Genomic DNA, 13,382 nt, shown 5'->3' with positions numbered 1-13,382 from the left:
TATATTTGTGTCGAAATCATCGGTTAATGTACAGTTAGTACTATTACTTTCACTCTTACCTCTATCTCCATTTGATATCTTCAGGTTTCAGTAATTCAATTTTCCTCGGTTCCATTTCTCTCTGCTTTCCCTGCAACAGTCACGGATACGATTTCCCCACTTGCATCCCGCTGAAATCTATTAATATTAATATTTCACATTATTCAATGATATAAGGTTTTAACTTTTGTTACCAAGACCACTTATAATGAAAAGTTGTCCTTTCATTGACCAAAAATATTAAGCTCGACGAAGAAACTTCCTCAGAAAACCTCAATCATGTCGTATTTCTTATATATCAACACGAGAGCATTGATACCAAAAAAATCTAGCCAAATTCAAATTGCCAGTATATAGAGCTTTGGATTGAATTTAAACAAAATAACATCATTTCTATTAAATTCAAGGTCGATACAATCCAATTGCATGACCGCCATGTAGGTAATTGCACAATATTTATGACGTAATAATGCGAATCACAACACCTGAAAAATAATTCTATTTCCAACATCTGAGCGATAATCGTTTACCTATATATGTATCTAAAAATGGTCTCACTGAATCTATCTTTAAGGAGTAGCATTACATGCTTGTATCTACCATTGGATTCATACCAGTTATTCCTATCGATGCCAATTAGGATTTTCTCTACAAAAGAAACCAGGCACAAGTCTGCACAACCCCTCCCTACATTGCTGCTTTGAACGAAAAAGGAATAAAAATGTAAATAGAAAGACTATCACTCGTACAGCATACACTTTTGTCTAACAAAATCTTTATCGGGAAGCCTCCTCATCAGAATTTATCAGCACACATCTGCTACCCGTAGTATTTGGAGTGGCAGCTCAAACTCCAGCATGCCTTTGCCAAGGTCTTCGATCATCTCAAAATCTCAAATTCCAGTGTGTTCTTCGTATTTATAGATTCAGCACGAAGTTAGATGAATCCTAAAAGCTTGCATTTTGTATCCTCCATAAACATGCTTTTCTTAAAGGCGAATCTGTAAATATAGCTTTTATGAAATCTTCCACCTACCAAAAAGATCAACAATCAACGTAAGAGACCTTACAGGTTCTCATCAAATACAATTAATATACAACACTTTTAAAATTGCAAAAACATGAACAAGACAAAGGAAAAGATATCACATCAGGCCATTTAACATAAACTTTTATGGAACAAAACATACTAGTGAATCATATGAAACAACCCACTCAAACATGTTCTTATTTCCTGTAGTAGCAATATGATCCACAATTTTTTCTCTTCGAAAAAAAAAAAAACGCTTTTGATATGGAAAGAGGAGGAACAAAAATTCAACCACAGGAAAATAAAGAAATCAAGGATATAAAATATATTGTCCCAAGAAGGCCAAAAAATAAAGACATCAATAATCAAATAATACCTCAGTTACTGTAAAGCCACAAGAGAACAATTCTTTATTCTCCCAAGATGATGTAATGGATTTTAAAGGCATATCTAATAATTCTGAGGCAAAATGAAAGATGAGGAGATTAGCTGTTAACAGATAACACAATTCAATCTGTCTTTTAAGGAATAATTGAGAAGATTCTACATCATACCTGATAGTTTCCGGATTTTACGCAAGGATGGGATTAAATCTTCAGGAGACTGTGCAGGGAACTCTTGCAAAGTCTGCTCCACTGGGGCCAAAGACTCCAATAATGATGATAGGTTTTCCAGCATTAAATGAATAAGCCTTTGAAGCTGAAAATGTGTGAAATAATGCTTAAGACCAACTAATGAATTACAATAGTGCTACTACAAGCATTAATTAGTTGACTTATGGTATAAATTCTACCTGTAAAGTCTCGTCTGCAGCAATGTCGTCTAACAGAAGTATATCTCTAGCAATTCTTGAGAAAACTGACTCTAAGACAGTACACATGCTTTTCCTGTAGGTTGAAGGCAGCAAAAGTGGCTCCCATATGATATGTATTTTTTCCAGAATGAAAACAACCTAATCAAGTACATGCAGTTTCAATTTGTGAAACTAAAAAGACATCAACTAATACTAGAAATCCATGGTAATAAATCCACCACATATGCTGGATACAGGGGAGGACAAAGGGGAACAAAAGAAATGAGGAATAATAAATTGTAAAGTATTGTAGACAGACACATTATGAGTACAAGGAAATTACCTGCTCTATACTAAATTTAGCTGACTCAAATTGTTTCATCTGGTGAGTATTTTGAAACCCATCAGCACCATCTATAGCCTATAAACAGGCAAATATGGGGAAGCACCAGGTCAGTAAGGCAAGTGTCAATTATATCACTGCATGCTTCAAGCATTTTAATTACGATAGTACCTCCTTCAAATTATAAATAACAAGGTGAACTTGTCTCTGCAGTATTTCTTCTGCCAACAGCTGAAATCTTGGAGCCAAATCAACAAACACAGCATGCTCCTTAATGGAACTTGGAAAGTCTGTCCGATACTGAGAAAAGCAAACAAATGCATGAGGAGCAAAGAAAAAACAATAAACATATAAAATTGAGAAGGTTTACATAGTCTGATTGTCTTGAATTTTTCATTTGAGGAATCACAGTTATGTTTTAAGCAAATACTACGAACTAAAGTTAAAATAAAAGCCGATGTTTTTGTTAAACAATAGTAAATAACTTAAATATTGCGAATTTACTTCATCCTTAGCTATTAAAAGTGTTTACCTCAAATGCAAACCCAAGTATCTCCTGGGAGAGATAAAGACAGTCATTATGCAACAGAACAGCTACTTGATTAATGCCACTGAGCTGCCTCTCTAGCTTCACAAATTAAAAATAGAAGTTATTACTGTAAGATGAAAGTATAAACAGACAACAACTAACACCTAATGGTAACCTTGACAAGGACAACAACTGCATAAAGAAGATAAATTCTCCACATAAGTCTAGGATGCCAATTATAGGTTATCTCAGCCAAAGATCAGGAAAGGTATACACATTAGTACAAAAGGGGGTTACTCTAGAATTAATAATTCTATTGACAATAAACTGCCATTCATTCATTAGATTCACTCATAAATTTACTCCATTAAAGAAATACTAAAATGTACTGTCACTGCTATACATGGACTAACCTTGATAGGGACAACTACTTCATAAAGGAGTACGGCATCTCTAGCTGTCTGATAAAATTCCAAAGCAACTCTTGTAGATGATAAGCAAACATCCTGGACAATATTTTGTTGCAAAGATCAGCTTCACTACTAATATAAAAAAAATTGTTAACTAAATTAAGGGTATTGGTACAGTTCAATAATCAAACAATTGTCACCACAGTATTAGTAACATGAAAGAAGAAAAAAACAATGCACTCCGATCACCCAAGTTCAAAAATAAAATGAATTTGAGCCTAGACAGAGTAACTTCAATGCTCTAGACAACATCAACAATAGCTTTATCTCACTAGGTGAGTTTGGCTTATAGATTAAACTGTGCCATTTGGCTTGGTTAAAAACTAAATTCTCAAAAATGTCATTCATCCATTGCATTTAATAACTTTTCCCAAAGTCTTTTTTGGTCCCCCTCTACCTATTTCACATGACTAAAATCCATGCTATCTATTCTCTTAATTGGTGCCTCCACTGCCCTTCTTTCCATGTGTCTATCTGCTTTAACCATTTTTCAGTCGGAAGTCACCACTATCACATTACATAATCATTTTATGTACTGTCCTTTTCTGTGATCAAATATTCATCTTGACATTCTTATTTTTGTTACTCCCAATTTTTGTAGTTTATCTCTTTAAAGCCAAACACTCAGAATATAGTTGGTCAGCAGTACAACAAAACTTCCCTTTGAGCTTGATAGATATTTTCACCAATAAACCTACCACGCCTGACGTCTTTCAGTTAGAACTCACACCATTATCTCCTTATATATAATCATTCTATATCCTATGTGATCATACATCCATCTTAGAATTTTAATTTTTTACTCCTTAGTTATCCCTTTAAAGCCAAACACTCATACAATATAGTTGTTCAGCAGTATGTCGCAAACTTCTCTTTGAGTTTGATAGGTATTTTCACTAATAAAACTACACGTTTCTTCATTTTAACCACTCAACTTGAATCTTGTATGTGACATCTCTTAGTAATTTCCCCATCATTTTATTATACATAACTTAACCTTACAAACCTGTGGTATAACATCTTCAATTAATATATCCAAGTCATTTTCTCTATCGTCACAAATACCCCCCACCTATGTATTTGTCCATTTTAAAGCACCTAGTCATTATAGTGTGACATCTTCAGTGATATCCGCACCATTTTGTAATATTGCTCCCATATACTTCAATTTAGAAACTGCTAAACTATAGGAAAGAGAGACATCGATCTATACCCATGTGCTTCTGGAACAACATGGATGGCTTATTTATACTGAGAAAACTGAATCAATAAAATAAGCAGAGATTTGATATCCTCTAGTGATAAAGATAAAATATAGGACCTCTAGTGATCGAAATGATATATAGAAAAGAGAAGTCCAGAGTTTATATTTCAAATAAAATATACTGCATATTAGAGTCACTATTTAGATACTTCATTTTTTATGGATGGTATACCTGCAGTGTCTGATGAATTAGCCCCATCAATTCTTTGGCTGCTTTGGATACTAGACATCTCTCTGATAAGAAAAGTAAATTTACTACATGGCTGGATGACTGGACAGATGTTTCATCATTCTTCCAAATAGAACCATCCCTTGTATACTCCTGCAGCAACCTTCTTCATAAATAATTGCAAATCAAAATAGCAAAAGAATAATTTTCCCAGTCTGGAAACTCACTTGAGGAATTGAAAAGTCACATTCTAGAAGCAGATTTCTAGCTTTAGCCAAGATCTCTGTCTTTTTCTTAAATGCAAAGTGAACCTCAACATTTTCAGCAAAATTGCTCAGCCTGTTATCATTATCAGATGAAATGTACATAAGCTCCTTCAAAGCTGCCTCAAATTCAGATGTACGGATGATGATCTTCTGAAAGTCAGGAAGTTTTGATGCATCGGTTGGTACAACCTGAAATCAGAGATCTTGAATCACTATCTACAAATTATTAAAGACACGCTTCCTCCTTGTCTTTCAGACACTACAACTAACCACCAAGTAATCATTCTAGATCAGAAGATAGACAGGGATAGGAATAACCTTATTTTTGTTCTTAGGGATCATATGGATCATGTGCACTAGCATATTACAAAGCAATAGCAGCATTCATTTCAATTTCATTTGAAATCAATAAAATGGTATTTATATGGATACACATCCTTAGACTCGCTTCAAAGCACACAATGCTTAGGTCTGAAGGGCAAACCTTTGAGAGAAAACTAGATATTATTAGGTCTGATATCCTTGGCCATGTCAACCGTCCAAAACATTGCATCCAAGAACTTTTCTGGAGGCAAATACTTCTGTAAACAAATTTGATAAATAACAGAATCCCTGAATAGAGAAACTCTCCATCTAAAAATTCAAACTGAAAATGAAAATAAGATTATATCAGGTAAATGAAAATGCTTCCTGATCTAATCAATATAAATTCAATTTAAAATTAGTGAATGTTGTCCGTGAATAAACCAATAACACATGCAACTAAGTAACAATATCCCCTGCCAACGGTGCAGGCAGGTAACTCTGGCATGGAATGGAAAAGTGTGAGTAGTACAATTGATTCCATGACCCTAGCACATCACACTCACCTTAATATCTGGTGATGCAACTATCTTCAGGACAGCCGATTCTTGATGCAATTCCTCTAAAAATGAAAGAGGTCGTCCATGATTTACAAATGGAGTAATAACATATTTGATCATCAAATCAGCAACTTTAGCAAGCCCATACTCTAGAATACTAACAACCTAAAAATGAAATAAATAAGAGGAAGAACAAATAGCACGATTGGAACACAATAGAAGATCTCAAATAGAGAGTTAAAATTATAATGAATTAACTTACATCCATTGCCTCCAGAACTGTTTGTAACTGAATCCTGTTCACATTCTCTACTTCTAATTGATACTTGACCTCAACTTGATTCAAGTCCCCATCAAATCGTACAGCTTTTTCCATATATTTCACAAGGACCTCTTGAATCTACAAACCCAAATCGAATTCCTCTAAAAACAATCACAAACTCAATAAAAATCACAAACGACCCAAACATCATAACTATGGCACAAATCACACAAATTGATTATATTGTGAAATATATCAATGAAAGTATAACTCAGCTATCATCTTCAAAGCAAATATGAGGTAATCATCCAGGGAAAATGCATTAAGTATTACCATCATTGTGTTTAGTTGAAGATTTCCGACTGAAATATACTTGGCATAACTTATAACTTCATACTGCATCTTGTTTCCGTATAACTGAGTACTTAGCCTTTATTTGGGAGGCAATATGAAGAGCAAATAATGTGTAAATCTAGGAATCTAGTTTTTGTTTACTGCACATTCCCCCCCTAAACCAACCCTGATCTACATTGTTTTCACACTAAATTGTCAATACAACTCAAATCACCACTTACAAAAACCTATTTCATTTCCCACATACTGAAAGGCTTCACCTCAATTGGCACACGCAAAATACATTCAAAGCACGACGTATTAGCAAATAACCATAAACCTAATGCACCAAATCAAGCTATAAAAAATTGTAACAAGGAAGCAGAGCATACCTCTTCAAAGCACTGAGACCACTCCTTCCTCAACAAACCATACACCAAAGGCTCCCTATCATCCTCCTCACCAATCCTCAACGCCACTTTCAACTCCTTTAATCCTTGTGCTGCGAATTCGAACCTTCCACTCCTCAACGCTTCCTTCACACTTTCTAACCCCTTGTTCAACGCCACAACGGTTCCAACCAGCCCTAGGAGCTCCTTTTTCACCTTTAGCTCCTCTTTCTTCACCTTCATCTCCGACACAACCTCGCGCACCTCGGCATCGATCGGTCGATCGGAGAGGAGTCGGATAATGGCGGCGACGTCGTCGGAGACCTCGCGAGTCTGTGAAACGGCATCGTTGCAGAGAGAGAAGAGGCGCGCGAAGTCTTCACGGTGTGAGACGAGGTAGGACTGGACCTGCGAGCGGATCTGGAGGGACTGTGACTCGAGGCGCTGGATCAGGAGGTGCAGATCGGGCGCTGATAGAGGGGAGGTTGGGTCCGAGAGGTCCTGCGCCGAGAGAAGGTCGCGGACGTTGATCGTGTCGAAGAGAGACTCCATCGACGGCGCTCGCGCGGTGGCGAAGACGGCGGAGACTGCTAACGTGCGCTTGGAGTGTGTGTTTTTGTGGGGGGTGTTAGCGTGATGGGAGCGTTTGGACTTGATGGACATTTGGTTTCAGCTCTGCGTGACTCGCTGTGACCCAACCGCCACCGGCCCAGTTAATGGAGCAATTTTCTACATAAGCCCAAAGTTTGCATTTGATAGAACATCAGTTTAAATTCTTAGATTTTTTGCAAAATTAGATTAAAATATTTAAGGAAATGTTGACACTTTACATGTTTTGGGGCAGAAAAAAATTTAATGTAAATAAATTAAAAAATTTTAATTTAAATACAGTAACTAATTTTTATATGTGCAAGGTTTATATTTTAAAATATTTAAAATTGTTTTCTATAAAATATGTATTAATCAAAATTTAAATATTTAATAATTTTAAAATCTAATTTTTTATATCAATATCTGATAATTGAAAGAATAGAGAGTATAGAAAAAACAGAAAGAAATGGCTTAATTACTCGAATCATAAATGGTTCGAAAATTTCAAAATGATACTCACTCTGATCTTTGTCTCAATTTAGTACCCAATTTTGATTATTGCATCAATTTAGTATCCTGTGTTAAGTTTTCACAAACGGTGTTAACTACCTTGTCACGTATCAGCCTCTTGATTTTTTAAAATTTTTTTAATCGTCACGTGTCAAGGTACCTGACAAGTGTCATTGTCTTCATTTCAACTTAGTCCCCACATGTGTCTATTTGTTTCAATTTAGTACCCCTATATATTTATTGGTTTCAATTTAGTACCCAATTTATTTGTTTTAATTTTGTCTGAATATTTTTTTACAAAATAGAAAAATATTATTTGACCAAATTTATTATTTAATAAATGTTATATTTATATTTGTTATTAAAAATGACTTACAAATATGTTATTCATGACTTTTACCATTAGCTTTAATATAAATTTCAATATTTAATTTTATAACTCATGTTTAGTAACAAATATTAATAAAACATTTATATAAATAATAAATTTTGTCTTAAAAGAGATACAATATTTCTTCATTCAAAAAAAGATATTTGAATAAAATTCAAACAAATAAATTGGGTACTAAATTGAAACAAATAAACATATATGGATACTAAATTGAAACAAATAGACACATGTGGGGACTAGGTTGAAATGAAGACAATACACTTGCCAAGTACCTTGACACATGGCGATACCTTGCCACGTGTCATATCAAGGATTTGACACGTGGCAATTTTTTAAAAAAAAATTCAAAATAAAAAATAAAAAATAAAAATTCAAAAAAAAATTCAAAAAAATTCAAAAATCCAAAGGCTGACACATGGCGAAGTAGTTAAGACCGTTTGTGAAGACTTAACGAAAGATACTACATTGATACAATAATCAAAATTAGGTAATAAATTGAGACAAAATTCAAAATGGGTACCATTTTGAAATTTTCTAACAAAAATAAATACGATCCGAGTAATTAAACCAGTAAAGAAAGAACGAACTAACAAAATGCCGGAAGAGAAAGCAAAAGTGACTACAGGAAAAAGATATTGACAATTTAAAAAAAAGCACGGAAAAGGAAGAGAAGAAACGTCAAAGGTAAAGTGAGACTGAAAAAAACATGAAATTTTAAATTTATATTTTTAGGAAATTTAAAATTCTATCATTTTAAACAATTAAATTAATTTTTATCAAAACAGTATATTTTAACAAAAAATAATTCAGTTTCTTTGTAAAATACTCTCTTATAAATTATTGTTCAAAGGTTAATGTTATGTTAAATAATTAATTATAAGTTAAAGTTTAACTATTAATTGAAGAAATTTAAATAATTTTTGGGAGGGAGAAAAAAATTCTAACAATTTTTACTATTGACTTGTTTGTTTCTATATCAAAAACATTTAAACATAATCCACTTCACTTCAAAATTAATTTTAATCAAATTAAAGTTTATTTTAATTAAAATTAATTTAATAAGCACTAGTTGAAATATTTTAATTCACTTCTTGTATTTAGTCTGAACACAATTTTCATTTTAGACAACTCAAAGTCTTTATAATAATAGCAATTAAAATTATAGTCACAGTTTTTTGCTTCATGTTCTTCCCTCTTCACTGTTTGAACTCATAACTTAGTTCTTCCAAATGATTTCCCTGTTCATTTCAAATGGCTTCTTTCTTTCCCATGGCGCAATGCCTCCGAAACCTCTTCCAACAAAAACCCCATCTTTCATTTCCCTCAAAGTTCGATGCTTTCGTGCTTCTGAGCCAAACCCAGTTACCGATTTTCCTCCTCCAAGTTCCGTTCTCTTGCCACGTTCCATCAAACGGGTCTCTCGCCTCTTGAGGACCGAACTTCAACGCGCTCTAATGGATTACCTGCATTTCACTCGCGGCTACACCTTCTCCGACGCTGAGTACATCAGCAAGAACTCGCCTCGTTTTGTTGAATCATTGGTGTCAATGATTGACGACAAATATGACGTTCCCCGGTCGTTGCGGAAGTTCTTCAGGTACAACCCCATTAACGAGTTTGAACCGTTTTTCGAGAGTTTGGGAATTGGCCCTTCTGAGTTGCATTTGTTTCTCCCCCATGACATGATTTTCTTGGCTGATGATCACGTGTTGCTTCATAATTTCCATGTTTTGTGTAACTACGGGGTGCCGAGGAATAGAATGGGGAGGTTCTATAAAGAGGCAAAAGAAATTTTTGGGTATGCAGGTGGGTTGTTGGAGTCAAAGTTTCAAGGTTATGAGAATTTGGGTTTGAGTAGATCAACTGTTGTGAAGCTTGTTGTTTGCTGTCCTTTGCTTTTGGTTGGTGATGTCAATTGTGAATTAGTTGCTGTGCTTGAGTGGCTGAAGAGAATAGGGATTGAAAGTGATTCGATGGTGAATTACTTGTCTTGTTCAAGGACATATAGTTGGAAAAGAATGCTTGATACCTTGCAGTTTCTTCATAAAGTGGGTTATTCTGAGGAACGGATCCACAATTTGTTTAGGGGAAATCCTAAACTGTTTTTGGAAGGTATTGGGAAGAAGGTGTACTTATTTTTTGGTCGATTGGTTAAAATTGGTGTTGAGATAAATGTGATTTATTCTTATTTTGTGGAGTATCCCAATATCTTGTCGTATAAGTGTGCGAAAAATATGTTGAAAGTGATTGGCTTTTTGTGTGCTATTGGAATGGGAAAAGATGACATTGCTCACATTTTCTCTAAGCACGTGCATCTCTTGAGTACATGTTCCTTGAAAGGTCATAAAACTGTCTGCCAGGAGTTAAAAGTTGGTAAAGCTGATTTGTACCAAATCATAAAGGATGATCCGTTGAAGCTAATTAGTTTTTCATCAAAGCAGCAACAGAAGAGCGATGGAAAGGTAGATAGTCATGACCCACGAAACTATTTGGAAAAAAGAACTTTCTTGCTGAAATTGGGATATACTGAAAACTCTGAAGAGATGGCAAGAGCATTAAGAATGTTCAGAGGTAGAGGTGATCAATTACAAGAGAGGTTTGATTGCCTTGTAGAAGCTGGTTTGGACTATAATAGTGTGATTGAAATGATAAAACGAGCTCCTATGATTCTAAGCCAGAACAAAACTGTAATTAAAAGGAAGATTGATTTCTTAAAAAATGTTTTAGATTACCCACTAGAATGTCTCGTGGGATTCCCAACATACTTTTGCCATGATTTGGACAAAATTGTTGAAAGACTTTCAATGTATGCATGGCTGAAGGAGAGGAATGCCATAAATCCTATGTTAACCTTGAGTACCATAGTTGCATCCAATGATAAACGCTTTGAAAAGTACTTTGTGAACGTGCATCCTCAAGGTCCAGCCGTCTGGAAGAGTTTAAAAAGGTTATCTATTAAAGATAAGAACTAATAGCTCCTTGCAATGTATCCAAGTTTTGTTTTGCTAAGATGTGTCTTGATTTTAATGTATGCTTTGCTTGCTCTCTGTTCAAGGAATCCCTTGCATTTTCTTTTTTAAATATAGATGACTATCTATTTTCTGCGTGCTAAAATTTCTATTGTTGATAATATTGCTATCTATCATATGTTGTTTTAATGCTATTTGGAAGCAATTGCTTATGTACATAACATTAATGTTTTCTGCCCTTCTTCAGTTTGTAAAGTAACCAGGGACATACACTTGCCATTTTTCTTCATCTTCTTTTTTCCTTTTTGTTGAATGTACTTCTTCTTGCCCCATTTTCCACTCAAATCATCCCATGTTTTCCCACATTATATTGTCATATTTTGTTCTCATCCCTCTCTTTTTATTTTTTTGTTAACTTTAATCAATGGTATCCTGCAAGCAATCAACACTTTTACTGCTTGAAGCTGTGTTAGTTATCTTCTGCTAAAATTTGCATAATTGTAGACTATGATTTTGTTCAAAACATCAGTATCTTGAAAAGAGTTGGCTTATGTGCTATCATGTTCTGTTCATATTGTTGGGTGAGATAGATACTATGTTTTATTTTACTTTTATTGGCATGTTCTGTGCTGTAATTTTGTTTTTTTTAATATATATATAGTTTACTCGTTCTTAAAAATTTGACTTCAATTTATTTTAATCTTACAAAACTAGTTTGTAAAACAAGATTTGTATTAATTTATATATTATAATTTAGTCATATCTTTAGTTAATATAGGATCTTCTAAATACTCTCATGCCGATGTCTTAACATGTCGAGTGAATAGATAGGAAATGGTACAACAAACCCTTCAAAATGATGATAGATAAAGTAAATTTTAAGTTTAACGATCTTACCAAACCGTCTTATAAAATTGTATTTACTTATATATTATAATTTAAGTATCTTTAGTGAACATGCGATTTCCAACACTTATAATCTCTTGCAATTATATTGATTGATTTGATTGTTTTATATAAAATGTTATGCTTTAAGTCTCAAGGCTTTTCAAGATGTTACTTTTGGTATTTTATGGAAATTCCTTTTCATCATTTTTCTTCTAAACCTGATTGTAAAATATTACATATTATATGTACGTACAAGCATAACTCTATACACTTTCATATATTCTAACTGGATTTCTAGCATGATGATTCCCTTGAACTCAACTTTCATTCAACTGTTTTAAGGCTTGTTGATAATTTTGATGGCTTATTGGGTCCAAAACACTAGTTTCCATCACCACCTTACATGGAATCAGTTGTTGAATGTGATGAAACGTTGGCAGAATTTGTCTGAGACTTCGTGTTTGTCTGAGAATTTTGCATATGCACCTCTTGTCTTTGATGGTAAAAGTGCAGCTGAAGTTGTAGTAATGCCTAAGAATCTAAATCTGAATGTACACCCGGAGATGATGCAGAGTGTTACAGTTGAGGAAGCCTTGCCTGGCACCAAAGTTAAATCAAAATTGTTGAGAAAATTGCTCTGGATTCTCTATCTGATGAATAAAAGCATGATATGTTCAGGTAATAGTCACAGCAGCTGATGAAATGGTTCTAAGGCATTATTAACAAGTGCACAAGTAGCATGTCTCCCTCAAATTTGTCAAGGCCACTAGAAGCAGTTTTGAATATTATGAATGAAAACTGGCCAACAAGAGGTAAAACTGCTAATACTCTCAGGTTTGAACCATCAAGAATATTCTAACAAAAACAGCCAATGTCAATATTGAAGTTCAATGAACCACAAGAAGGATATCATATGTAAAACTTAGTTTTTTCCCAATAGTTTTGGCAGTCTGCTCAAGCATGAGTGTGGCTCATATGTACCTGGCTTCTTGTTCAGTGTCTAGTCACTTCTCAAACTGGCTTCGATGAAAAAAAAAATCAGAAAAATGGAATTAAGGTCGTATGGATGCTCAAAGACTGACTTATGAACAAGCAATTACTTTCATCTCTTTGCAAATACAATTTCAGATTTTCAGCATTGGTAGTATAAGACTTAATGATGCTAATATTGTACAGACTTAATGATGCTTACAATGTTGCAGCAGATAAATTAAAGCTCTCAGATGTTGCAGAAGAATAGTATATCTGCTTTATTAAGAGGAATGGTCTTATATAAGCTTTATA

The 13,382-nt window shown here is 34.1% G+C and overlaps 2 protein-coding genes across 3 annotated transcripts; one reads left to right on the top strand and one right to left on the bottom strand.

The window, feature by feature from the left end:
* Positions 1 to 509: 509 nt before the first annotated feature.
* On the bottom strand, positions 510 to 7,537 carry ATZW10 (centromere/kinetochore protein, putative (ZW10)). 2 transcript variants are annotated; one of them, XM_028084566.2, is made up of 14 exons: positions 6,753 to 7,517; positions 6,028 to 6,165; positions 5,772 to 5,930; positions 5,387 to 5,548; positions 4,864 to 5,091; positions 4,640 to 4,789; positions 3,147 to 3,239; positions 2,737 to 2,832; positions 2,376 to 2,504; positions 2,205 to 2,282; positions 1,862 to 2,020; positions 1,623 to 1,767; positions 1,445 to 1,527; positions 510 to 1,070 (listed from the first exon to the last, which is right to left on the bottom strand). In XM_028084566.2, the coding sequence occupies exons 1-14, from the start codon at positions 7,410 to 7,412 to the stop codon at positions 987 to 989; spliced, it is 2,364 nt and encodes a 787-aa protein (XP_027940367.1). In that variant the 5' UTR covers positions 7,413 to 7,517; the 3' UTR covers positions 510 to 986. The 2 variants fall into 2 exon arrangements, 1 of the variants encoding a protein (XP_027940367.1); XR_003606386.2 differs by lacking the exon at positions 510 to 1,070 and having other exon boundaries at positions 1,443 to 1,527; positions 1,862 to 1,955; positions 6,753 to 7,537.
* Positions 7,538 to 9,386: 1,849 nt separating this feature from the next.
* On the top strand, positions 9,387 to 13,173 carry LOC114193811 (transcription termination factor MTEF18, mitochondrial-like). Its single transcript, XM_028083753.2, has one exon. The coding sequence runs from the start codon at positions 9,471 to 9,473 to the stop codon at positions 11,211 to 11,213; it is 1,743 nt and encodes a 580-aa protein (XP_027939554.1). The 5' UTR covers positions 9,387 to 9,470; the 3' UTR covers positions 11,214 to 13,173.
* Positions 13,174 to 13,382: the final 209 nt, after the last annotated feature.

The sequence above is a fragment of the Vigna unguiculata genome, chromosome 8 (assembly GCF_037176805.1).
Source record: "Vigna unguiculata cultivar grain cowpea cultivar isolate G323 ecotype 2 chromosome 8, ASM3717680v1, whole genome shotgun sequence".
In the NCBI taxonomy this organism is placed as follows: Eukaryota; Viridiplantae; Streptophyta; class Magnoliopsida; order Fabales; family Fabaceae; genus Vigna; species Vigna unguiculata.
The sequence above is the reverse complement of the archived record's forward strand: the minus strand, read 5'-3'. Positions and strand labels throughout refer to the sequence as shown.